General features: G+C 42.0%; 1 protein-coding gene across 3 annotated transcripts; it reads right to left on the bottom strand.

The window, feature by feature from the left end:
- Positions 1-913: 913 nt before the first annotated feature.
- On the bottom strand, positions 914-26,080 carry RIDA (reactive intermediate imine deaminase A). Of its 3 annotated transcripts, none has more exons than XM_089666517.1 (6): positions 25,926-26,080; positions 13,655-13,760; positions 13,051-13,105; positions 10,516-10,584; positions 5,006-5,061; positions 914-2,073 (listed from the first exon to the last, which is right to left on the bottom strand). In XM_089666517.1, the coding sequence occupies exons 1-6, from the start codon at positions 26,066-26,068 to the stop codon at positions 2,005-2,007; spliced, it is 498 nt and encodes a 165-aa protein (XP_089522643.1). In that variant the 5' UTR covers positions 26,069-26,080; the 3' UTR covers positions 914-2,004. The 3 variants fall into 3 exon arrangements, with proteins under 3 accessions (XP_089522643.1, XP_089522660.1, XP_089522651.1); XM_089666534.1 differs by lacking the exon at positions 25,926-26,080 and adding an exon at positions 18,833-18,924; XM_089666525.1 differs by lacking the exon at positions 25,926-26,080 and adding an exon at positions 17,465-17,595.
- Positions 26,081-26,140: the final 60 nt, after the last annotated feature.

Below are 26,140 nucleotides of genomic sequence, written 5' to 3'. Positions count from 1 at the left end.
CTCTCTGAAGAAAGTATTCTGTGTTTAATCCTGGTACACACGATAAGAATATTGGATGAATGATTGTCTTTTTTTTGCATGCTAGTCTCATATCAAAAATGATGAAGAACTTAAAGATACAAAAATTCTTATAGGATAGAATACAAAGTTGGAAGTAATGTATTCTTTCGTTTCCAAGCATTCATGGTGTTGGTCACTTGATTTTTTACGGATGAATACTGTACTCATTAAACAAAAACTGTTTGTTCTGATATCATACAAGAAACGTTTTGTGCTTATCCCTTCGGATAGTTTTACATGAACTGTCATAATTGGCTCTCGAAAGCTGTGTACTAATGATCAGTTATCAAACAATCACTCCAAAAGCAGTATTGTTCGTCCGATTTTCTCATTGTGCGTACTAGGCATTGCTCATAGGTCAGGTCAATAAAGGATATTTTTTTTTCTGTACTGTCCATCCTGTTTCTGTTTTCATGTTTTTTTCACCGATCTTTAATAATGGACATTGCTTAAGGGAAATACCAATTGTGGCATGAGAAATTTTTAATCAGTCTACAGAAAGCACAAATCTAGAAGAATTGACTTGTATAGGGCTGTAATAGCAGTGATTTAGAACAGTTTTATGGGATATAACTCCAGTCTATGATCATCCTTTGAATCATGTCCCCAGTCTCCAACAGCTCCTGTTGCTTGTCTGCAGACTGCACTTAAGGTCCCCTGCATTAGGAAAGTTGACCAAAATCTGCTACAGATTATAGCTACAATAGCTCATGGTGAAAATAAAAGTTACCACTTAAATATCACTTTTTGCCTTCTTAGCAGTCAATGCATGAAGTATATTGTTTGAAATAAGATATATTACTAGAAAATTCAGCACTGAAGTGTAAAGTGAAGGTTAAAAATAAAAAAGACATTACATTTTTAAATGTTTATTCCTGAGATCTGTAAGTACTATACAACGTGTCCTTTAAACATTCTAGAGATGCACTTTAGGAATGTATACAGTGTAGCTGTCAGTAATACAAAGTAGCTATGGTTCAATCTGTAGGCTGAACAAGTACACAGCAGGTACAGGCCTTCACCTCCACTGTGTGGTATGAGGGGCAGATAGATATATGCTCGGTTCACACTGCTGCGACTTGGGATCCGACTTGTGAGACCCCAAGTTACTCGAAATGTGAAATCCCATGTTAATCAATGACAGCTGTCTTAATTCGCACTACTGGAGTTGCTACGACTTTAGAAAAGGTTCCTGTACTATTTCATGGTGATTTCTACCCGACTTGTGCCCACAGACTTTAATTGAAGTCACCTCCAAGCTGGATCATCATCTATATTGATGTCATTTGGATCCAACATTAGCATCAAAGTTATACTCAAGTCGCCAGAAAGTCGCATCATAAGTTGCATGACATTTAGTTCACAGTAGTGTGAACCTAGGTCAGGAAATGTATGTACAATTGAACAAACTGAGCATCTACGGTTTGTTTAATGTGAATTAAAGGAAAACCTGTAATCCCAAGACTAATCTGTAAAAGACCAGTGTTGAATGGGTTTGAGACTGTCTTCGCTGTAACAAAACTCACCATTATCAGGTTTTTGTTACCTGTGTGAAAAATGCTGTGATGTGTTATTCAGCCATAATCCTTGAAGTACTGTCACAGAAAGATGGAAGAATATATTCAGTTTCCACATAAACTGCTACAAATGAGAACCAGTTTTAGTTTTTTTTTTTTTTTTACACCTGTCCAATGCCAGCCTGCTTTAAAAAGTAGCAGATGTGGCACTGTACAGAAGATAAAGAGACAAATTAAAGGTATGATCTGGCAGCTTACGTTGAACAGTGGCTTTATGTCATCATTGATATTGGCCATATAGATTCACTCTAAAAATTATACATGATTAGTTGCTATGAGCAACAGCTCATAATTTTTGCTTCATTTTAACACGTCACTCCTTTAGTGTTCTGTTGAATGCTGGCAGGATTTGGTGCACCATTCATCCTCAAAGGGCCGAGGAAACTTCTGTTATAGGTCCAAGGACAGCCACAGCTTCAATTTCCACTTTCCCTCCCTAATAAAAAAAAAAAAAAAAAAAAAAAAAAAAAGGGAAGGATTGATGTTACAGAATGGCAAGAAATCAGAATAAGTAGAGACTTCCTCTTCTCCCTAAGAAATTTTTTTTGTATCAACCCCTGTGATGGCTAATACTTCTAGCATACATTTTACATGAAAACATTAATAGACAGTATACTAAGAACTGCTAAGTTTTAGACTATGGAAAAGTGGAGAAAATAAAAACGGATTAGGGAAGACTTTTTTTTTGTTTTTTTAAACAGAAAGGCGACCTACTGAAAATTGCAAAACTGCACCTGCAAGTGCTTAGCTTTACTTTCAGAACTTTGCAAAGTATAAATAGACTAATTTGCAGCATGTCCTCAGATCACTTGCCTTAATGGGCAAGTACACTGCATTCCTAAAGTAATCAGACCCCCTTCACTTTTTTTAATTTTGTTTGTTGCAGCCTGATACTACAGATGTTTAAATTCTTTTCTCATTAATCTACACTCAATACCCCATAATAACAAAGTGAAAACAGAATTTTAGAAGTGTCTGAATTTATTTTTTACTACCTATGAGGCTACTACCACCATGCTTCACTGTTGTGATAGTATGGGGCAGGTGATGAGCGCTGCCCTGTTTCCTCCTGACATAATGTTTATAATTGAGACCAAACAATTCAATCTTGGTTTCATCAGACCAGAGAATCATGTTCCTCACAGTCAGAGTCCTTCAGGTGCTTTTTTCTTTTTTTTTGCAACTTCCAAGTGGGCTTTCATGTGTTTTGCACCGAGGAGAGGCTTCTGTCTAGCCACTCTGCCAAAAAGTCCAGATCGGTGGAGGGCTGCAGTGATGGTCGTCCTTCTGGAATTTTGTCCCATCTTCACGCAGGATCTCTGGAGCTCATTCCACTGGAATCTTGGTCACTGCTCTTACTAAGGCCCTTCTCCATCAACTGCTCAGTTTGGCTTGGCAACCAGCTCTTCGCAGAGTCCTGGTTGTGGCAAAACTTCTTTCAAGAATTATGGAGGCCACTGTGCTCTAGGGAACCTTCAGTGCAGCAGAACTTTTTGCAGCCTTCTTAGATCTGTGGCTTGCAATAATCTTGTTTCTGAACTCTGCAAGCAGTTTTTTTTTACTTCTTTGTTTTTGCTCTGCTACAGTATGCATTGCCAGCTGTGAGGATCTTTATAGAGGAGGTGTGTGCTTTTCCAAATCATGTCCAACCAATTTAATTTTACAATCAAAGTGTAGAAACATCTCAGCAACAGTCAAGAAAAATAGGCACCTGAGCCAAGTTTCAAGAGTCTGAATACTTATGCCAATGTGATATTTCAGTTTTTCTTCTTTTCATACATTTGCAAATATTTCTAAAATTCTGTTTTCACTTTATTATAGCGTAGTGAGTGTAGATTAATGAGAAAAAATGGATTTAAACAACTGTAGTATCAGGCTGCAAGCGAACACAATTGAAAAACGTGAAGGGGGTCTGAATACTTTATAAATCTACTGCACGTGCACATCATGGCAGACTTTCCCTCTAGCATTGCCCTTCTCCAGTAAAGCAAACTTCGCACTTCCCCCTCATTGCTCCATTGGCATCATCTTTTCCTGGTCTTCTTCCACATCCAACATCAGCCATTAGGTAGCCATTGATTATGCAATTTATTTTCAGCCAGCTGCAGTTATTGTCCAAAGTTGGGCTCCATGCTCTGTATATGTATAGTTTCTTCTGCCAAAAAGCTCTACCAATAGCATTTTTTGGGTGGCGGGGATAGTTGTTCTCTACATAACGTATAGTCAACAGAGGAAACAGGTAAGGGAAGTGCTAAACTGAAACCTGAATGGTCACAATGGGATATAGCAGTCAATGCACTGGCTTCCTATAAACCAAGCCTAAATACATATGGAATTTGTGAACATAAAAATAGAAGGGTTCTTGTATAATGGTAGACGGGGTTGAGTCTCGTTCCTAATTCATGATGCACTGGGCTGATGCTGCTTGTGGGGTTGCTTCCATGCTTACACAAGAAAACCCGTCAACTTAAAGTAGAACTATACTCACCTTATCTCCAGGGCTACATTGTCTCAGAACTTCCCGCTGACATCTTCTGCTAATCGGCTTCCGGGTATCGATCTTCAGCCATTATCACTGGCTGGGCCAACATGTCATGACTCCTGCGCATGTACAGGAGATCATTCATCTCATCACCGCCAAAATTGTACACGGAGCTGTGTGTACCCAGCTCAGTGCACATGGCGTACAGGCAGGAAACAAACATAAATGCAGAAGAGACATAGGGGGTGATTTACTAAAACTGGAGTACTCAGAATCTGGTGCAGCTGTGCATGATAGCCAATCAGCTTCTAACTTCAGCTTGCTTAACCAGATTTTACACTCTATAGTTTAGTAAATCTCCCCCAGTTTGTTTTTTTGCTAAAGTTCCACTTTAAGTGGACATAAACCTTATGTCCATTTGGTGTTGATGCAGAGTACCAATGCATTGTAGGTAGGAGTGCCAATGCATTTACTTCCCTCAACAAAGTTGGACCCCAATGGATAAACAGAAGAAGACTCTGGCCTTCTTTTAACCCTGAACATAGAGGATACTCTAAAGCTTTAGCTATAGCTCCTATCTGGGAATGTGTGATGAGTAAAGTTGTTACTATTCAATTTTTGTTTATTGTCTAAGTGGTACTGGGAAATGCAAGCCGCCGATTCTTGTTGTCCTCTACAGATAGTGCAGTCATCTTTGTTATCATTAAAAAATTTAAATATGGTTCATAGAGTGGAACTCCAGCTAAAGAACTTTTATTCATTACCAGACCTGTCAGGGCTGTATCATGGGTATGTAAAAAAAGTCTACATTCTAATTCCATTAACTTTTAAGCAATTACAACATGGATACTTATCAGGAATGTTTACAAAAGTCTATGCAGCTTACCCTTGGCAAAGCAACAACCTGGTAGGCAGCTCTTGCTGGGTGATTAGTCTGAAAAACTGGAAAAAACATTTGTAAGAAAAAAAAACAAAAAACACAAAAAAATTACACATTACAGAAAAAGGTAAGTCATTAATCATCCTCTAAAGCTACAACTGCTACAGATAAGTATGGAATCACCACTTTTGAAAAATGTACATTCAATTATTTCATTGTGTAGAAACAAAACAATCACAGACATGCTTCAAAACTATTTTCATTTAACATTCCAACCTTCTGACTTTAACACTTATTTAAAAAAGTTAAGAAAACTGTAGTCAGTTGCAACTGTTTTTGCAGATCGAACAGAGGAAAAAAAATATGGAATCACTCAATCCTGAGGAAAATATGTACTTTGCAGTTCTAAAACAAACATCTGCATCAGCTTACATCTGTCAATTAGTCTGCATTTAAAGAGTGTTTTCACACCTTGGTGAGCTGTTGCACCAAGCTGATTGACATGAATCATGGCTCCCACACAAGAGATCTCAGTTGAATCAAAAGAAGATTATAAAACGTCTTCAAGAAGGTAAATCATCACGGAATGATGCAAAAGATATTGGTTGTTTCCAGTCAGCTGTGTCTAAAATCTGGACAAAGTACAAATCAAATGGGAAGATTGTAAAAAGGAAGCGTACTGGTAGACCAAGGAAGACATCAAAGCGTCAAGATAGAAAAACTTAAAAGCAATATGCCTTGAAAACATAAAATGCACAACAAAACAAATGAGGAACAAATGGGCAGAAACTGGAGTCAAGGGCTGTGACCGAACTATAAGAGATCGCCTAAAGGAAATGGGATTTACATACAGAAGAGCCAAAAGAAAACCATCATTAACACCTAGACAGAAAACAACAAGGTTACAGTGGGCTAAAGAAAAGCTCACTGTAAAGATAAAAGTTCTTTGACTGAAGTTCCACTCTATCATCAACAGTATTGACCAATTGCCATCTGGCCGCTGTATACAAACGGCCGGACGGTGGCAGTGCAGGGGCGGGTTGCCGTTCATAAATGGCGCTCGCCATTTTGGACTGTGCGCACTCCCTGGGAGCGTGCAGCACCGCGCTTCGGTGTCCACTGTGTCCGGAGATCGTCGTACGGGACCTCTGTGCGAGGTCCCGATCATGTGATCACTGATTGGCCAATCAATGATCACATGCAGAGTAGTAAGCAAGATGTCACTTCTGACATCATTGCTTACTATGTGTGAAATCTGTGAATGATCACAGAGATCACATGGTACAAGGCTATTCACAACAGCCTTGTACTGTGACAAGCTGTGACCAATCACAGCTCTTACAGTATTTCTCAATAGCTGCAAGAATGCAGCCAGAGAGAAGGAAAAATTATTGCTTTTACACCCATAAAGGCTGTAAAAGCAATCAGTGTTAAAAAAAAAAAAAAAAAAAATCATCACCCCCCCACAAGTAGTTCAGTGTCACCATGGTACTAGGGTGACAGTATGTAAAAAAATAAATAAATAATAAAAATGTAAAAAAAAATTTTTTTAATTATAATTTTTGGTTATAAACTAATTTGGGTTATTTTTTTTTCACTAAAAAGATAACTGAATACATTTTGGACAAGATTTATGATGAAATATTTATTTGCAATATATAAGAAAAACACTTTTTTTTTAATTTTTGGACTTTCATTTATATAGCAAAAAAAAGAAAAAAATTAAAAATCCCAGTGGTGAATAAATACCACCAAAATAAAGCTTTATCTGTCTCAAAAAAATTCATATGGGTACAGTGTTGCATGACCGCGCAATTGTAAAAGTGTGATAGCGCTGAAAGCTGAAAATTGGCCTGGACAGGAAGGGGGTGAAAGTGTCCAGACTTGAAGTGGTTAACTTGAACCAGATTTAAATTTTTTAATGATAACAAAGATGACTGCACTACATGGATGACTGGATGACAGTGATATTAAGTGATGAATCACGAATCTGCATTCGGCAGGGTGATGATGCTGGAACTTTTTTTTTTTATGCCATTCCAATGAAATGTATAAAGATGGCTGTCTAAAGAAAACATGCAAATTTCTACAATCATTGATGATATGAGGTTGTATGTCAGGTAAAGGTACGGGGGAGATGGTGGCCATTAAATCAATAAATGCACACGTTTATTTTGAGATTTTGGACACTTTTCTTATTCCATCAATTGAAAGGATGTTTGGTGATGACGTCATTTTTCAGGATGATAATGCATCTTGCCATAGGGAAAAAGCTGTGAAAACATTCCTTCAAGAAAGACATATAATGTCAATGGCATGGCCTGCAAATAGTCCGACCTCAATCCAATTGAAAATCTATGGTGGACATTAAAGAAAATGGTCCATGACAAGGCTCCAACCTGCAAAGCTGATCTGGCAACTGATGACGAATACGGTTTGTCGATAGTTAAATCCATGCCTCAGAGAATTCAAGTTGTTATAAAAGCAGGCAGAGCAACAAAGTACCAGTGGTGCACTGCAGAGGTTTTATTTTTCAGGATTCCATAATATTTTCCTTAGAATTTAGTGATTCCATATTTTTTTTCCCTCTGCTTGATCTGCAAAAAAACAGTTGCAACTGACTACAGCTTTCTTTTATTTTTTTAAGTGTTTCTTAAAGCCAAAAGGCTGGAATGTTACATGAAAATAGTTTTGAGGAATGTCTGTGATTAATTTTTTTTTCTATACAATTAAATTAATATTTTCCAAGAGTGGTGATTCCATACTTTTTGCCAGGGGTTGTACATAAACTACAAATGACGACAAGGCAGGAAGGAAGGAAAGAAGGAAGGAAAGAAGGAAGGAAAGAAGGAAAGAAGGAAAGAAGGAAAGAAGGAAAGAAGGAAAGAAGGAAAGAAGGAAAGAAGGAAAGAAGGAAAGAAGGAAGGAAAGAAGGAAAGAAGGAAGGAAAGAAGGAAAGAAGGAAGGAAAGAAGGAAGGGAAGGAAGGAAAGAAGGGAAGGAAGGAAAGAAAGGAAGGAAAGAAGGAAGGAAAGAAGGAAGGAAAGAAGGAAGGAAAGAAGGAAGGAAAGAAGGGAAGGAAGGAAAGAAGGGAAGGAAGGAAAGAAAGGAAGGAAGGAAGGAAAGGAAGGAAGGAAGGAAAGAAAGAAGGAAGGAAGGAAGGAAAGAAGGAAGGAAGGAAAGAAAGAAGGAAGGAAAGAAAGAAGGAAAGAAAGAAAGAAAGAAAGAAGGAAAGAAGGAAAGAAAGAAAGAAGGAAAGAAAGAAAGAAAGAAAGAAAGAAAGAAAGAAAGAAAGAAGGAAAGAAGGAAGGAAGGAAAGAAGGAAGGAAAGAAGGAAGGAAAGAAGGAAGGAAAGAAGGAAGGAAAGAAGGAAGGAAAGAAGGAAAGAAGGAAAGGAAGAAGGAAAGAACGAAGGAAGAAGGAAAGGAAGAAGGAAAGAAAGAAGGAAGAAGGAAAGGAAGAAGGAAAGAAGGAAGGAGGAAAGAGAAGCAGTATGTTCTGGATCTGCAGTTCTGATTCAATTGATAGCATGCCTGTTCCAGTTCAAAAAAACTGAAAGTAAAAGCTTGAGGATATGCATGACAGCAAGGCAACCAATATAAAAAAAAAAAAAAAAAAAAAAAAAAAAAAAAAAGTGACCTTTACTGAAAATTATTCAAGTATTTCAATGTTATGGGGGGGGGGGGGGGGGGGGGCAGTAAAAGCCAGTCATGAAGTATAGAGAGCTATGCTCATCAATTATTGAAAGATTTTGTATGGAAAGAATTAATCAGATTGAACTGGGTTTTGGTATTTTCCTGACAGCATGCTTTACAGACTTCTGATCTGTTCCAGTCTGTGCTGCCTATTCCGGTTCTGAATACACTGCACAGACATTCCCTCCTCATGAACTTTTGTGCGCAGACCTATTGCATTTATGATACAGTGATACTGGGGACGGTTTACAGTTACCTGACATACCTAACAACTAGTAAAAGATTCTACTTGGCACTTAAAGTGATACTAAAGCTTAAATTTTTTTTAAAAATAAACATGTAATACTTACCTGCTTTGTGCAGTAGTTTTGCACACAGCTGCCCCGATCCTTTTTTCGGGCTCTGGCTCCTCCCCTTGAGCAGTGCCCCCCAGAGAAAGCTGCTTGCCCTGGGGAACTGCTGCATGCTCGCTCCTGAGTCACTGCTCTATGTCCATAAAAAAATCAGCCCTGCCTCCCCCTCAACTCTCTCCTCATTGGCTCACTGGCTGTGATTGACAGCAGCAAGAGCCAATGGGCTCCTGCTGCTGTCTCAGCCAAGGGAGGGAGGGAGAGTCCCCATACAGCTGAAACTATTGTGAACACCGCTGAATTGGAGGGGGCTCAGGTAGAGATTGGGGGGGGGGGGGCTTGAGTGGCCGCTGCACACAGAGGGTTGTTTACCTTCATGCAAAGAATGCATGAAGGTAAAAAACCTTGAGCCTTTAGAACCACTTTAAAAGTAAAGTGTTGCAGTACAGGTACACTTTAACCACTTCCAGACCGGACACTTTCACCCCCTTCCTGACCAGGACAATTTTCAGCTTTTAGCGCTATCACACTTTGAATGACAATTGCGCGGTCATGCAACACTGTACCCAAATGAATTTTTTACCATTTTTTTGAGACAGATAAAGCTTTATTTTGGTGGTATTTATTCACCACTGGGATTTGTATTTTTTTTGCTATGTAAATGAAATATCCAAAAATTTTGAAAAAAAGTGTTTTATTTATAACATTTTGCAAATAAATAATATTTCATCATAAATCTTAGCCAAAATGTATTCCGTTATCTTTTTAGTAAAAAAAAAAAAATCCAAATTAGTTTATAAGCAAAAATTATAATTTTAAACATTTTTTTTACATTTTTATATTATTTTTTACATACTGTCACCCTAGCAGTACAGTGTCACCATGGTGACACTGTACTACTTGTGGGGGGGTGATGAAGATTTTTTTTTTTTTTTTTTTTTTTTACACTGATTGCTTTTACACCCATATAGGATGTAAAAACAATCATTTCTCTTTCTCTCTGTGTACATTCTTGCACTCATTGAGAAGTACTGAGTGAGCTGTGATTGGTCACAGCTTGTCACATGGTACAAGGCTTTTGTGAATAGCCTTGTACCATGTGACCTCTGTGATCATTCACAGATTTCACACGCAGTAAGCAATGATGTCAGAAGTGACATCTTGCTTACTACTTTGCATGTGATCACTGATTGGCCAATCAGTGATCACATGATCGGGACCTCGTACAGAGGTCCCGTCCGACGATTGGTGTTTCACTGTGTCCGGAGGACACAGCGGGCACCGGATCGCGGTGCTGCGTGCTCCCAGGGAGCGCGCACAAGCAGGGTGCGGGGAGGCCGTTTATAGACGGCCACCCGACCCTGCAGTGCCACCGTCCAGCCGTTTATATACAACGGCCGGATGGGAGGTGGTTAATACAGAACATCTAGATACGTTTGCTGTGCAACATCAACTGTACTGCAAGTACTTACACTGCTTGTAAACGTCATTGACATCATTGAAATCATTGATGTCAGCCAATAAAACGGTTGTTTTTACAACTGAAACAAAAGAAAGATAAAAAAAGGTTAATTAATCTTATATTCCAAAATGATTGAGGCATTAGTCTCCAGCATTAGTGTTTTCTCTACCAAGAAGAGTTTTCAAAACTGTAAAAACTAACAAGGAACCTTTCACATAAAATACGCAACTCCTGTGCCTCCACCCACCTTTACTAATAAATCAGTTTAAGAGTGATGAAGAAAGTGTTAGTGGTCGTATGTGTCAGGATTTATTTTTAGTTTTTTTTATAACAGGTACCCAACAGCACTTTACATATACATTGCACATTCACATCAGTCCCTGCCCTCATAGAGCTTACATTCTAAGGTCCCCAAATCACATTCTTACATACATATACTAGGGCCAATTAACCTACCAGCATGTCTTTGGAGTGTGGGAAATAACCAGAGTCCTCAGAGGAAACTCATGCAAGCACAGGGAAAACATGCAAACTCCAGGCAGGTAGTGCCGAGATGAATGTATCTTGCTACCCTTCCTGCAAATGTGCTCAATATCTAGGAAAGCAGTAAGAGCCTTTTCGGCTGCCAAAAACACAGACAAGCAGCTTTAGTTAATTAAAAAGGTTTTTAATAAAAAAGTTGGGTGTGCAGACCCCGTATCACCTCATTTAGATTTACAAACAACCATGCAGTGTGAGATCTGACTGAGTGGATACAAAATTTAAGGATAAGGAAAAAAATAAATGCACATCTTTCTGCAGGTAAAAAAAAAAGAAAAAAAAAAAAAAGAAAGAAGTGCATTAATTTATTTATTAGGCACCTACCTATAAAGCAGTCCACCTGCAATCAGCAGATCACAGGTGCAATGCAGGGCTACTGCAGACTGTCAATGTAAGCTGTCTGCTCGTACCTCGTACAGGCAAGGTAGTTACACATTGACAGGAACCATCAGTGAACTACATAGAGCACACATGCGCTCTGGTAGTTCGCTGAACTACAAGTCAACAGCTGCAAAGGCTGACAGTAGTTTTAGTGTTCCCCTGCACAGAACTCTGTAAATGAATGACGTGTCCGGGAGGGCAGAGTCTCACATGGCCATGGTTATATTTTTAAACTGTGACAGGGAGTTCAGGGAGAAGATCCCCCGCTCGCTGTCAGTACAAGCATCGGATGGGGGAGAGGCTATGTGTTTAGAATGAAAGACACCTGTTAAGGAAACACTCATTTCAATTTTATAAAACGAAAAGAATCAGCAGAACAAAGCATTCAGGTGTGTGGGGGACTGTGGGGAAATAAAAATGACAAGTGCCAAGTTGCACTTAAAAGTGGAATTATGGGCAAAATGAAATCTTACACATATAATACAGTCTGTCAATAGCATTAAAGTGTTTGTTAAGTGATTTTTTAATGTAACAAACATGGTTCAATGGTTTTGAACAGAGCAGCCCCAATCCTCCTCTTCTGCGGTCCCCTGCCGGTGCTCCTGGCTGCTGAATGCCTCCATATCAAGCCGCTTGCTGTAGGGGTACTCATGTGGGTTCGATCCCAACACATGCTGTGCATGTCCATTGAAACACACTGACACACATACACTGACACACAGCATGGGTTAACCCTACTCCCTTATAGGCTGTGATGGACAGCAGCAGCAGCCAAGAGCTCCCATTGCCACCTCCATGGCCAATGAGGAGAGAGGCTGCTCTTGGGCACAGCTTTGGATCGAGATCTGGCTCAGGTAGGTATGTATAAAGGAGGGGGGGATGTTGGGGGATGCACACAGTAGGTTTTTGTTTACCTTAATGCACATAATGCATTAAGGCAAAAAACCTTCTGCCTTTAGAACCACTTCAACACAGCTGTTTTTGTTTTTCCGAGTTCTCTTTAGCACTTTTATTTCCTGTTGATCCCGCCAGTGTATCTGACATTTTTCTACTTCCTGTAATAAGACAAGCTGTCCAGCAAAACTGGCAGTTAGAGGGTTGCGTAAAACCATATAATACTTTGGAAAATAGTTGCAATGGTCAGCTTTTATTTATATGACGTATGGCTTTTTCACACCTGTAGTTGGGCTCAAACAGTGGATTCCTGCGGGAAAAAAAAATCAGCAAATTCCTTCAACTGGAATGACAGATGTATGTGAACAGCTTCAACCATTCAGCTTGTACAAAACGGTAACTAGCTAACAGGAGCCGCAACTGTTCGTAAGTATCTGCACATTCAGTGGTCACCTACTGTTAGGGAGTGATAACTGGTTCTGGATCCAATCTGCTGGCATACAGGACTGATCATCCACAGGTAATCGTTCGATGTGCAGATACATGTGGACAGCAGTGGAGAACAGCGGCTCCTTTCAGCCTGTCATTGCTTTGTGCGTTTGAACAGCTACAGCTTTTCACATACACTTTTGATTCGGGCTGCAGGAGTCTGATGGTTCTTGTTATGAGTTTTGCACTGTCCACTACTATTTGTACATCAACAAGACAAAAAGGCAAAGACATTACATACCATTACTGTAATCACATCCTGCTGCCTTAAGGATCTCTCCCATATTTATCAAAGCCTAGGTGGGAAAAAAAGAAAAAAAAAAAAAAATGTACATATGGTCACTGAACTGTACATACAGCTTATTACCAGCATGTTCTGCCTGTGAAGCCACCTGTCAGCATCATAAACGTACCAAAGTCTAGAACTACAATGCAAGTACCTAGCAGTTCCTGCACTTCATATTACATGCAGGCTTCAGCATCCCAGGAGCCCCAAATGCAGAGGTGCTACAGCAAGCAAATTTCAACACTTGATGACATCAGTGCAGCTTTCTGCATTTATACACTAAGTGCAGGGGACTGTGCTCAGGAGGCGGGGCCATGACATTCTGCATTCATTGTCTTCTGGGCTCAGAGACATCACTGAACTCAAAAGACTGAGGACATCTTGTGGTCAAGAAGAGGAACCACACAGGACAGCCGTTTTCCACTGTCTGGGAGACATTTGAAAACATTAGCCTGAAGTTAACCTTTAAGTTGGACAGACCATGATTTGTATTACTGCATACTCTGATCTGACTACCAATGCATTTAATGTCATCAAAGAAAATGGGGAAATAATTTACCTGCTTTGCCTCACTCTTCACTCCTCCAGACACAAGCTGTCCACTTGCTGGGTCCATGCCAAGCTGACCCGACACGTACATGGTTTTATCCACCACCACAGCCTGACTGAGAAGAAAAAGCAGAAAACACATTAATAATCAGCTTTATCCCTGTATGTTCAATTTGTTTAAAATGAGAAACATTCATCCCATTCTGTGATTCTCTATGCAATAGAAGCAGATCATGGCCAATGGAAGGAGCAGACAGGTTTGTGTACATAGCTTCCCAAAAACCATTACAGACCCTTACCCCAGTATTCCTCTCAAGAGCCCTCAGTCCTGATGCAAACAGCTGGTTGACTCTTGGCAGGGGTTTTGTAAATATCAAGCTGCCTTGATGGGTGGGTGTCAGTCAGGAGTGAGTTCCTAGGCAGACTGTATTCGCATGCAGACAGCCCTAGAAAACGCCTATCTGTGATGCTGAGCATTTATGAAAAATCCAATACCGAATGAATGAAAGGGGTGGGAAAGGGACTGTTCAGGTGTGGGGAAGATGCAAGTTCAAGATGATGCTGGACGTCCTCCAGAGCGGAAATGAAGCAGAATTTTTCGAAATTGCTGCAGCTTCTAATGCATGCTGTGAGAAGCTCACAGTGTGCCGTGAAATCAGAGTAAGCCATTACAGTAGAGGAGAGCAGCTGGTACAACTGTACAGGACTAAAAGGATCATTTATTTAATGAATGTGGAAATATATTTTGGGAGGAACAGAGCCTGGCCACATGACCTGTCAGGTTCACATGTCTAAGCTTTCCCCCTATCATGGAGCGTTCTCAGCGATGTTATGCTGAGAACATTCGGAGATTCACCTGCAGCGGAGATCAGGATCCAGATTCTATTATAAATAGCCCCCTAAGTGTCTGCAGTGAGGCTGGAGAAAACCAATTATATTATTATTATACGTATTTATATAGCGCCAAAAGGTTTGCTCAGCGCTGTACATTATAGTGGGGGACAGTACAGTTATTTATTTATTTCAGGTACTTATATAGCGCCGTCAATTTACGCAGCGCTTTACATATATATTGTACATTCACATCAGTCCCTAACCCTCAAGGGGCATACAATCTAAGGTCCCTAATTCACATTCATACATACACATACTAGGGCCAATTTAGACAGGATCCAATTAACCTACCAGCATGTCTTTGGAGTGTGGGAGGAAACCGGAGTACCCGGAGGAAACCAGAGTACCCGGAGGAAACCCACGCAAGCACAGGGAGAACATGCAAACTCCATGCAGGAGGTGCCATGGTCGGGAATTGAACCCATGACCCATTTACTGCAAGGCAGACGTGCTAACCACTAAGCCACTGTGCCACCCATACATGAGACAATACAGTAATGATGAGTACATGAGACAATACAGTAACAACACAATACACGAGGGGTTCGAGGGCCCTGCTCTTTCGAACTTACAATCTAGGAGGGATTCCTTCTATCAGCTTCCCAGAGAAGATCATGGAAGTGGATTGGTTGCTGTGAGCGGTACCCTCAATTCTGTCACTTGCATCACAGGTGGGAAATGAAAGGAAGAATACCTTAGATTGTACACCCCTTGAGGGTTAGGGACTGATGTGAATGTACAATATATATGTAAAGCGCTGTGTAAATGGATGGCGCTATATAAGTACCTGAAATAAATAAATCGGACACGTTATTACTAGAAGTGAAAATTTCCTTTCACACCTAAAGGATCCACCTTAGATAAGGTTTACAATTCATGCAATATAACAGCCGAGTATAGCAGAGATCTCTCCATGTGATATTTTACAGTCTTCATAGTCATATACCACAATGATTATGGGGGGCACATGTAGGTCTGCTAGACACAGTATATCAAACATTAGCAGTGACAACAGAAGCAGCTTGTAAACCAAGTACAAGGGCAGTGGGGAGGGTGGGGGGACATTGCACTGCTTGGGGCTTATTGGCCAGAAAAGGACAACTCCTCCTGGGTTTTTGCAGACTCATTTAGCCACAGGTCAAGGGTCATCCAGCCACTTGCTGACAGGGAGAATTTTCTGACTGCCTCCTACAAGTTCAACTGCTCTTTCTTTTCTGGATAACTAAAAGAAAAAAAAAAAAAAAACTAACCCATGCAGTAACCCATTACCTTTTACCTATTGGTATTATATGTAGCTGAATGACGCGAGTGGTTAAAACCGGTAAAAGATACGATCATTAATCCTACCAGAAATCTTACATCCTAAACAGAATGTTATCTGTATAACAAGATCATCAAATCACTGAGGCTTGCAGTACCGCTTGTCAGTATGTATACAACAAATGCTTAGTACAGCACATTCAGTTGACAAGCTTCAATCAAGTAATAAAAAAAATAAAAAATAAATATATCAGTGACTTAAGCTTGAACCGAAAATCTACATGGCGCTGGATGTAAGTGAATGCTTCTGCTTCTATTCTATCCTTAGTGACTGGTAAATGGGGTATTAGTACAGTTAAAGTGATATTAACGTTTTTTTTTTAAAATAAACATGTCATACTTACCTGATCTGTGCAGTGGTTTTGCACAGAGCAGCCCTCTTCTCGGGTCCCCCTCCAGTCCCCACCCTCCTGCCTAGTACAAGCAGCTTGCTATGGGGGCATCTGAGCAGGCTTGCTCCCAAGCCGCTGCTGTGTACACGTACACACACACACACACACACACACACACACACACACACCTCAGCCCTATTCCCTCCTCATTGGCTCACTGGCTGTGACTGACAGCAGTGGGAGCCAATGGCTACCGCTGCTGTCTCATCCAATGAGGAGGGAATGACCCATCAGAGCCAATGCTCTCGTGTACATCTCTGGATCAAGACGGGGCTCAGGTAAGTTTTACGGGGGAATGGGAGGGCTGCTGCACAGTTTTTTGTTTTTTTTTTACTTTCATGCATGTAATTGCTACTTCCACACAGACAGCAGGCTGTGGCTAATTATTAAGGTAAAACGGTACAAATTATTTTTTTTTAGCACATGGAATGTACAGTATTTAAAAAAGTGAGCTTTAGAGTGATTGTAAAGTTTTTTTTTTGTTTTATAAAAATGTCATACTTGCCTGCTCTGTGCAAAGAAATTGCACAGAGCGACCCCAATCCCCCTCTTCTTCCCTGCCAGTGTGCTTGGCTCCTTCTCTTCTCGGTGTGCCATCATAGGAATCCACTTCCAATTGTGGCACTCTTTTCAGCTCAATCCTGAGCCACGCTGCCTGCTTCTGCTGATAGAAATAACATGGCTCGATCCCTCCCCCATTACAAGATTTGAGTGACAGCAGTGGAAGCCAATGACTTCTAGCTGCCTCGGCAAAGCCTGTGAGAGCGAGGAGAGCAACTACAGATGGGCACAGTGATGGATCGAGTGATGGCTCAGGTAAGTATATGGGGGGTGATGTGATTTTCTTCAGGGTAAAAAATGTTTAGGTTTTAGAACCACGTTAAATCAGTGCAAATAAAAATTGTAAAAAACCAGAAATCTGTGTACATTACACTTTTATATTACATAATAAAATATATTTCTACAAACATGGGGAATGTACAGCCCTTCAGCTACAGCAAAACTGTAATTTCCTGCATGACACAACAAAGATCGGCTAAGCATGTTAGACCTTTTAGTTCCCTGTCCACTGTCAAAAAGCTAGACAGGAGAACAGCGAATAAGTATTTTAATATTGACTGCTGACTCAAACACCACACTAAAATACTGCAATGAAGCAATCCTTCTCAATGAGTAGCAGCGATTTCCTGATAAAAGGTGAGAAGCATTCTAACCTGTAGACATCGCGCCTTGCAGGGGCTCTGGTTGTATAGATTATGCTTCTCAGTGTAGCCGACATTCTTCGGGAGCTGGAACCTGCCTGTATACCCTCAGCCTGTAGCTCCGGGGCAAGATCTAACCTTTGATTCTTATTGACATAAAATTCAGCCAGTCAAAGGGCTGTAGGTGTTACCTCAGTCCCTTTGCAACTGGTGCCTAGTATTATTCTGTTTAAAGGATAAGTTCACTTTCTAAAAAAAAAAAAAAAATTAAATGCACAGGTAAAAAAAAAAAAAAAAAGAAGTGCATTTATTTTTATTATTTTTTACTAGCAGACTAAAAAGCATTGCACCCGCAATCAGCAGATTGTGAGTGCCATGCAGGACTACTGCAGACCTGTCAGTGTACTCATACCTCATACGGGCAGACAGATACACACCAACAAGAAGAAATGATGAACTAACACAGAGCTCAACAGCAGAGTGCTAGTTAATTGAGAACTACAAGCCCACAGCCGCAAAGGCTATCAAAACTTGAATCAAAATTTTGCGAATGAAGCAGCTGGGCTTTTTTTATATATATCTTGTGAGATAACCACAGGTGTGTTTTAATCAATTGAACATCTATTTTATAACAAAACATTATCTTTAGAACATTAAGTATTACATAACTGCAGGTAATCATTAACACGGAACGAAATCTGAAAATGAAAAATGAAAATATGCAACATCTCTGGGACCCCACCAGGTGGAGGACATCACAATAGATCCCGCAGGATGACACCACACTTGTCTAGAGATCAGAGGAGGAATCTGAGGAAAAAGCAAGCCTGCTATCCAACTCTTAGGGCTTGTTCACACTTGACTGCCTGTCTAACGCTATAGGGGCATTTGGGAAGAAGTTTACAAGTGTTAAAAACGCTCCCCAAATGCCCTATGTGCGGTTTTGAAGTGTTTTACAAGCATTAAAACCGTACCACAAACGCCTATAATGAACTTAATGGTATTAACGCCTCGCAAACACCCCGCAAATGCCTGCCAAGCGTTTGAGGAGAGTCACCATAGACTTGAATGGGAGGCGTTGAAAGGCTTCAACTCCTCCTGACTCAACATGAGGCGTCAATTTTGTTGTGGCGCGATGCTAACGCTTCAGTGTGAACAGCCTCTGTGCTTTCAACGGTAGCGTGAACTGAGCCATACATCTATAATGTGTCTGCAATGACATAAGGGGTGGCAGGAGAAACCACAACTGTCACACACCACCAACCCGAGAATGGAATATTCTTCTTCTTTTACAGAGTGCTAGTGGATGCACTCTCTCTGCTTGGTGACAACACTGAGTTAAAGACTACAGATAAAGAAATACAGAATCCAAGTTCATACCTGAATATCCCTTTGAAGTCGGGTGCATTTCGGGTACAGATAACACGTCTTAGCGTCAATGACATGACTGCTGCTGTAATCAGATTCTGAGTTTACAGACTGGGTAATCTTTGATCTTTATTGACATAAGGAGTCACCCTTGCTGTGATTAAACCTTGCCTAACCAACCAATAAAAATAACATCCCTCTGTGAGCACTGAGAGGTTAATTGTATGAGTGGAGATAACTCACCATTAACCATCTGCAGCCTTCACTACAAGTGATTGCAGAAGAAGCTCCTTCACTGAAATGCTGACCTGGGGACATTATCTAAGTGTTAGTACAAAGTTTATCTTTCATTCTTTAATCTGTATTTTCATTAGACAACTAACAGATCTGTATTATGATTTTGGGAAAACTACAACCCTCTGTGTGAAAGGTTTCCTGCTTTCTTTATACCCCTCTAAAGGAAATATATGATATACAGTAGAACACCAGACATTTTTTTTTTCGAGCTGTAGAACCTTAGATATTGCAAGTAATAGTAAACTCAACTATTTACTGCTTTCCACTAAAAGAATACCTGACCCATCATTGCTTTTTTTCCCCCTAAATTTCTACCCCAACATCTTTTTTACCTTTTTAGAGATCACTGTCGCTGTATCAACCTCTGTGCCGCTTTCCAGAACTTCCCATCTGAAAGCACACACTGGGGTTTACTTTTACTAAAGCAGCTTCCAGGTTTACTGGGCAAAGCTTACAGTGGTTGTAAAGGCTGATTGTTTTTTACCTTCATTCATTCTGTGCATGGAGGTAAAAAACCTTCTGTGTGCAGCAGCTCCCCCAGCCCCCTCAATACTTACCTGACCCTCATCGCGATCCAGCGATGTGAATGAAAGCCTCCGCTGTTCCAGGTCTCTGCCTCCTCATTGGCAGAGACAGAAAGGGGGAGCCATTGGCTCCCGTTGCGGTCAATCACAGCCAGTCAGCAAATGAGGAGGGGGAGGGGCCAAGCCACAGCTCCGTGTGTGAATGGGCACATGGAGCAGCGGGTGCCCCCATAGCAAGCTGCTTGCTGTTGGGGCACCCGACAGGAGGGAGGGGCCAGGAGAGCCTGCAGGGGACCTGAGAAGAGGAAGATCAGGGCTGCTCTGTGCAAAACCATTGCACACAGCAGGTAAGCATAGATATGTTTGTTACATATAAAAAAAAAAAAAACAAAACACCAACAAGCTGAGGTTAGAAGCCGATTGGTTTCCATGCAGAAGTACGCCTGATTTCGCACTCTCCAGCTTTAGTAAATAAAAGTGTTTACATTACACATGCAAGGGCCAGTTACAGGGAAACCAGGTGGTTGTCACAGCTTTACAGTTTACATTTGGGGATATCTGTGTCTTGTGCCAGGAGCATGCATGTAAGGTTGACTACAGGAAGACCCTGGAATGCAATGCAGCCAGCCTATAGGCCAAATTGTACCAATCCCTCCACTGCCTTCCACTTGCCCAGTGACTAAAATTCAAGATACAACAGACAAAGCCACCCGAAAATCTGCCCCTAGCTACATTATTTATTTCAGGTACTTATATAGCACCATCAATGTATGCAGCACTTTACATATATATATTGTACATTCACATCAGTCCCTAACCCTCAAGGGGCGTACAATCTAAGGTCCCTAACTTACATTCATACATACACATATGAGGACAATTTGGACAGGATACAATTAACCTACCAGCATGTCTTTGGAGTGTGGGAGGAAACCGGAGTACCCGGAGGAAACCCATGCAGGCACAGGGAGAACATGCAAACTCCAGGCAGGTGGTGCCGTGGTTGGGATTCAAACCAATGAGCCGAGTACTGCCAGACGGAAGTGCTAACCATTTAGCCACTGTGCTGCCCCACATCTTCAACCTAGTGTCAAAATATCACACAAACTATTCACTCGGCTCCTCCCAAGACCTCTTGCTCTCTAGCTACCTCCTCCTATACTCACCTACAGGTTTTCCCCAGAGCCTCTCCCATCCATTTATAGATTTAATGATGTCTTACAATACAGAATTAAATATTTGCAAAACATAGGTACACTCTCTCCTTACAAAATTCTATTGCATCGCCTTTTTTGGCTACAGGCAATTTATAGCCGAATATTGTTGTTTTTTTAGCATTGTGTTTTATATATTTAGAATGCGATTCCTGAAATGGTACACCAGATGGAACTTTTTTTATTGGCAGATTTTTATTTGCGCTTCAGCCCTCAGATGTGTGGAATTTAGTAGTAAAAATATGATTTTACGAAAAGTTGGACTTTGCCCACTCATAACTAAAACAGTGAAATTTTTTTGCACAAATATCATTTGTTCGGCAGTTTAGTACGTTGTACATTATGCACCTGTAGCCTTATCTGTCTTAAGAATATGCAAGATGGGAAGTTCCTTAACTTCCTTACTATATGGTCATTTATGCCTTTGAATGTTAACCACATAAGACCCTTATTTGTCATTTTAAGGTCCCCCTATATTGTAAAGCGCTGCACAAACTGTTGGCGCTATATAAATCCTGTATAATAATAATAATCCTCTGGAACTCCCTACCCTAATCTATCCAACTAAAAAAAAAAATGATGGTGCAGCGCTAAAACAATAAGAATAAAAACAAAATGCACAAAATTATAGGCAAATGAAATACACGAATGAAATAAAAGTGGTTATAAGTGCGTTATGGTCTGACAAATGTATGAAGAAATAAAATCACAAATGTCTATAATAAACGCATAACCATAAAATGCATTAGGATCATAAAAGCCATTAAAATCTTAGAAACAGATCTCCAGCTGATTCAGTAAAATCCCAGTGTGCATATACTCCTTGGGTGGGTGTGCCGATAGATATATAATGCACACTCACCAGATGCGCTAATAAAATTGTATCATGCTATGTCGATCAGTCACAGGTCCCTTAGGGGTAGTCTGGGATGTACCCTGGGGGTGGATGGCCTTCCTTAGGTAACAGGATTATAATAGCCAATATACCGTATTTTGTGCTCCATAAGACGCACCTAGGTTTTAGAAAACAAGAAAAAAAAATATTCTGAACCAATGGACTGCGGGCACAGCACAGGGGATGACCAAGAGACTGCGGGCACAGCACAGGGGATGACCAAGAGACTGCGGGCACAGCACAGGGGATGACCAAGAGACTGCGGGCACAGCACAGGGGATGACCAATGGACTGCGGGCACAGCACAGGGGATGACCAAGAGACTGCGGGCACAGCACAGGGGATGACCAAGAGACTGCGGGCACAGCACAGGGGATGACCAAGAGACTGCGGGCACAGCACAGGGGATGACCAAGAGACTGCGGGCACAGCACAGGGGATGACCAAGAGACTGCGGGCACAGCACAGGGGATGACCAAGAGACTGCGGGCACAGCACAGGGGATGACCAAGAGACTGCGGGCACAGCACAGGGGATGACCAAGAGACTGCGGGCACAGCACAGGGGATGACCAAGAGACTGCGGGCACAGCACAGGGGATGACCAAGAGACTGCGGGCACAGCACAGGGGATGACCAAGAGACTGCGGGCACAGCACAGGGGATGACCAAGAGACTGCGGGCACAGCACAGGGGATGACCAAGAGACTGCGGGCACAGCACAGGGGATGACCAAGAGACTGCGGGCACAGCACAGGGGATGACCAAGAGACTGCGGGCACAGCACAGGGGATGACCAAGAGACTGCGGGCACAGCACAGGGGATGACCAAGAGACTGCGGACACAGCACAGGGGATGACCAAGAGACTGCGGACACAGCACAGGGGATGACCAAGAGACTGCGGACACAGCACAGGGGATGACCAAGAGACTGCGGACACAGCACAGGGGATGACCAAGAGACTGCGGACACAGCACAGGGGATGACCAAGAGACTGCGGACACAGCACAGGGGATGACCAAGAGACTGCGGACACAGCACAGGGGATGACCGGAGACTGCGGACACAGTACAGGGGATGACCAGAGACTGCGGACACAGTACAGGGGATGACCAGAGACTGCGGACACAGTACAGGGGATGACCAGAGACTGCGGACACAGTACAGGGGATGACCAGAGACAGCGAGAAGCGCTGCGCTTTGTGATTGGTCCAGCGTCTTCTGGGACCTGTCATGTGTCCCAGAAGACACCGTACTATTCACAAAGCGCAGTGCTTCTGTACATAGAACAATATCGGACCTCTGAAAAGTATAAGCATGCATATGTACTCAGTACTTGGTTTGGGCCCCTTTTGCAGCAATTACTGCCTCAATGCGGCGTGGCATGGAAGCTATCAGCCTGTGGCACTGCTGTGGTGTTATGGAAGACCAGGATGCTTCAATAGCGGCCTTCAGCTCTTTTGTATTGTTTGGTCTCATGTCTCTCATCTTTCTCTTGCATGAGCATTTTATGGTTATGTGTTTATTATAGACATTTGCGATTTCATTTCTTCATACATTTGTCAGACCATAATGCACTTATAACCACTGTGGGAGCATTTTATACGAGCAAAACACACCCATTATCTATTGTGCGTTTATTTCATTCGTGTATTTCATTTGCCTATAATTTTGTGCATTTGTTTTTATTCTTATTATTGTTTTAGCGCTGCACCATCATTTTTTATTAGGTTGTATTGAAGGCATATGGATCACCTTTTTAGTGTGTTCAGCTGCTTCATGTTTTAGCGCTCGCTTTTATTCTCTACATTTTAATCTATCCAATTGTCTCCTCAGTCCGCCTTTAGGTGATCCCTAAGCAAAGCCTATTCTGCCTCTACAGAACAACTGGATTTTACCTTCTCCATCAATTCATCCATTACAGTTATTAACGTCTATCACTCAACCCTCCCTTTTAGATTGTAAGCTCTTATGAACAGGGCTTTGTGAACTCAATTGGAAATGTACAGTCTTCCTTTATCTTGTAAAGCACTGTGCAAACTGTTGGCCCTATATAAATCCCGTATAAGAGGTCTTCTGGCTGTACATTTTTTTTTAGAAATTAGGATATTGAGGATGAAATGAAACAGCATTTGTATGTGAATGAGGCTTCAACATTTTATTTCGCAGTTCACTTTTAACAGCTGTGTGTGTGCACGGCCCAGAATGCTGACAGGTCCTAGGATTCATAAAGGCCGACGCAGACAGATTTTGCAAAAGTTCTTTCTAAAAGTAGCACAGCATGCACCAACTTCAAGTACAAGTTCTAAGCAGGCACATGCATTTGGCGCACGCTGTGGAACTTTAGAAAGCACGAGAGACAATTTTTTAAAATCTGTCTGCCTCAGAATTCCAAGGACTGTCTGCATTCTGGGCCGTGCACCCGCACAGCTGACAGACTAGGATCAGTGGCTGTGTTCCAACTGACTGAATAGGTCTGCCTGTACAGAGAACATGTGCGTCCCCACACGGGCACAGATGGCGCTTGCAATGATGTACGCTGTAGTATGCATATTGTCAGTTATTTCCTGCTTGTGTGATTGGCTCACTAATGTTCCCAGAAGTCTTAATTAAGATACAAGTCAGATTTTGGGCATCCCCAGCAACATAAATGTCATTTTTGGTGAGATACTCCCAAAGAGAAATCATGTCTAAAGGGATGCAGACCCTGCCACTTTCCTCATTAGAGTTCTGAAGCCGATTGATAATTATAAAGTCACTTCCTTTCACATTTTGGACACGAACAGCTATTTTTTCAGTACAACAAAAGGTAGGAATCTGCAACAAAGTCTGTAAATATCCTGCACTGTACATAGATCACCAAGAGGGGAATGTTTTTTTTCCTCAACAAAAGTGGGGCAGTTAGAACTACTGACAGTTGCCTGTGCTGGTAATGTTCCTGAAACTGGCAGAACTAGAACCTTGCTAAAACTCCTTAGCCTGGGTTCACAATTCTGCAGTGCGGACAATCGCATGGGATTTGTACAGGAACTGCACTTGTGCAAATCACATGCAAATTCTGTGCGGTCCAATCTGAGCCATACATTTTGTATGACTCAAACTGCACCGCATCTGCGCCAAAATAGTGCAGGAGTCTTTTTTTTTTTCCGCACTAGAATCGGATCGCATGGGTATGCACACCCACGTGATCCAATTCTACACATTGCACCGCATTTTGCAAACTGATTTCGAGTATTGTCAACTTAAAATACGCACCCGCAGTGGTTCCCATGAATGATGTGCAATATTCACACAGAAACCACTGCAAACTCTGCACTGCATCAGTGTGAACCCAGGCTGACTGACATTTCCCCGAATGTCTGTACCCATCTCCTCTCTGCAGTGCGCACGGGTGGACTGACCATTTGGAAATTCGGGCACTGCCCAGGGGTCAGTAGGGGGCCCCATGAGATGCCCCTGGTACCTTTTTCATAGGCTTTTTTGAGTTGGGGTAAGGACACAGGGGCCCCATAATCCCTTATTGCCCGGGGGCCCCATGAGTTGTCAGTCCGCCCCTGGCAGTGCGGCTCATCATCTGCGGCTATCTATAACGTGGTCCGAATTGTTGTTAACAGTAACTCCAGAGGGGCAGTTACTGGAACCGATCCCCTGTATGGCTCTCTGCAGCAGCTGAAAGCTGGCTTCTTCTCCTCTTCCTCCGGGTTTCAGCTGCTGCAGAGATAGCTACACAGGGAGTTGGTTCCAGCAATTGCCCCCCCCCCCCCCCCCCCATGCACCCATCACCTTCCCTGTGCACCATACGTTTCCACATGCTGCCCAGCCCCCCCCCCCATGTATGCCTCCCACCTGCAAGCACACAATAGGATCCTTCAGGATGGAGAGTGGAGGGTCACATTTTCCAGCCCCTTTCTTTTGTGAATGAACACAATGAGGGATCAGTACCGATCATTCACTGTGTTCATTCATAACTGAAGCCTGGGGGGGGGGGGGAACTATCAGGTTGGCTGTATGGGGCCCTGTGGTTTCTCACAGCAGCCCTGTCTCTCTCTATACACAGACATTTAGTAGACTATACACTGCATGGTCAGAAAGGAGTGACATTACACAGCTGTCCAGCACTCCTCTCCTCCTATATATGTACAATGTAATACGCCGTCACATTGCATGCTCCTACCTGTAGGGTCCTATAGCAGCCGGAGCCCTGGCGCTGCAGATAATCTTCCTGACGATAGAAGCCATGACTGAGAGGAAAACTTTCACCTGTACCCTCCCCCTCCCGCTATACACAGCTGCCAGCAGCACATGGACTCTGCGCATGCGCAGGGGTTATCTCTGCTGCGCGCCAGGATTCGGGGGAGGGAAACCTCATCCACCAATCAGCTTTCTCGT

Source organism: Staurois parvus, unplaced genomic scaffold (genome assembly GCF_062004578.1).
Source record: "Staurois parvus isolate SC_StPar_1 unplaced genomic scaffold, SC_StPar_1.0 ptg000052l, whole genome shotgun sequence".
Classification (NCBI taxonomy): Eukaryota; Metazoa; Chordata; class Amphibia; order Anura; family Ranidae; genus Staurois; species Staurois parvus.
The sequence above is the reverse complement of the archived record's forward strand: the minus strand, read 5'-3'. Positions and strand labels throughout refer to the sequence as shown.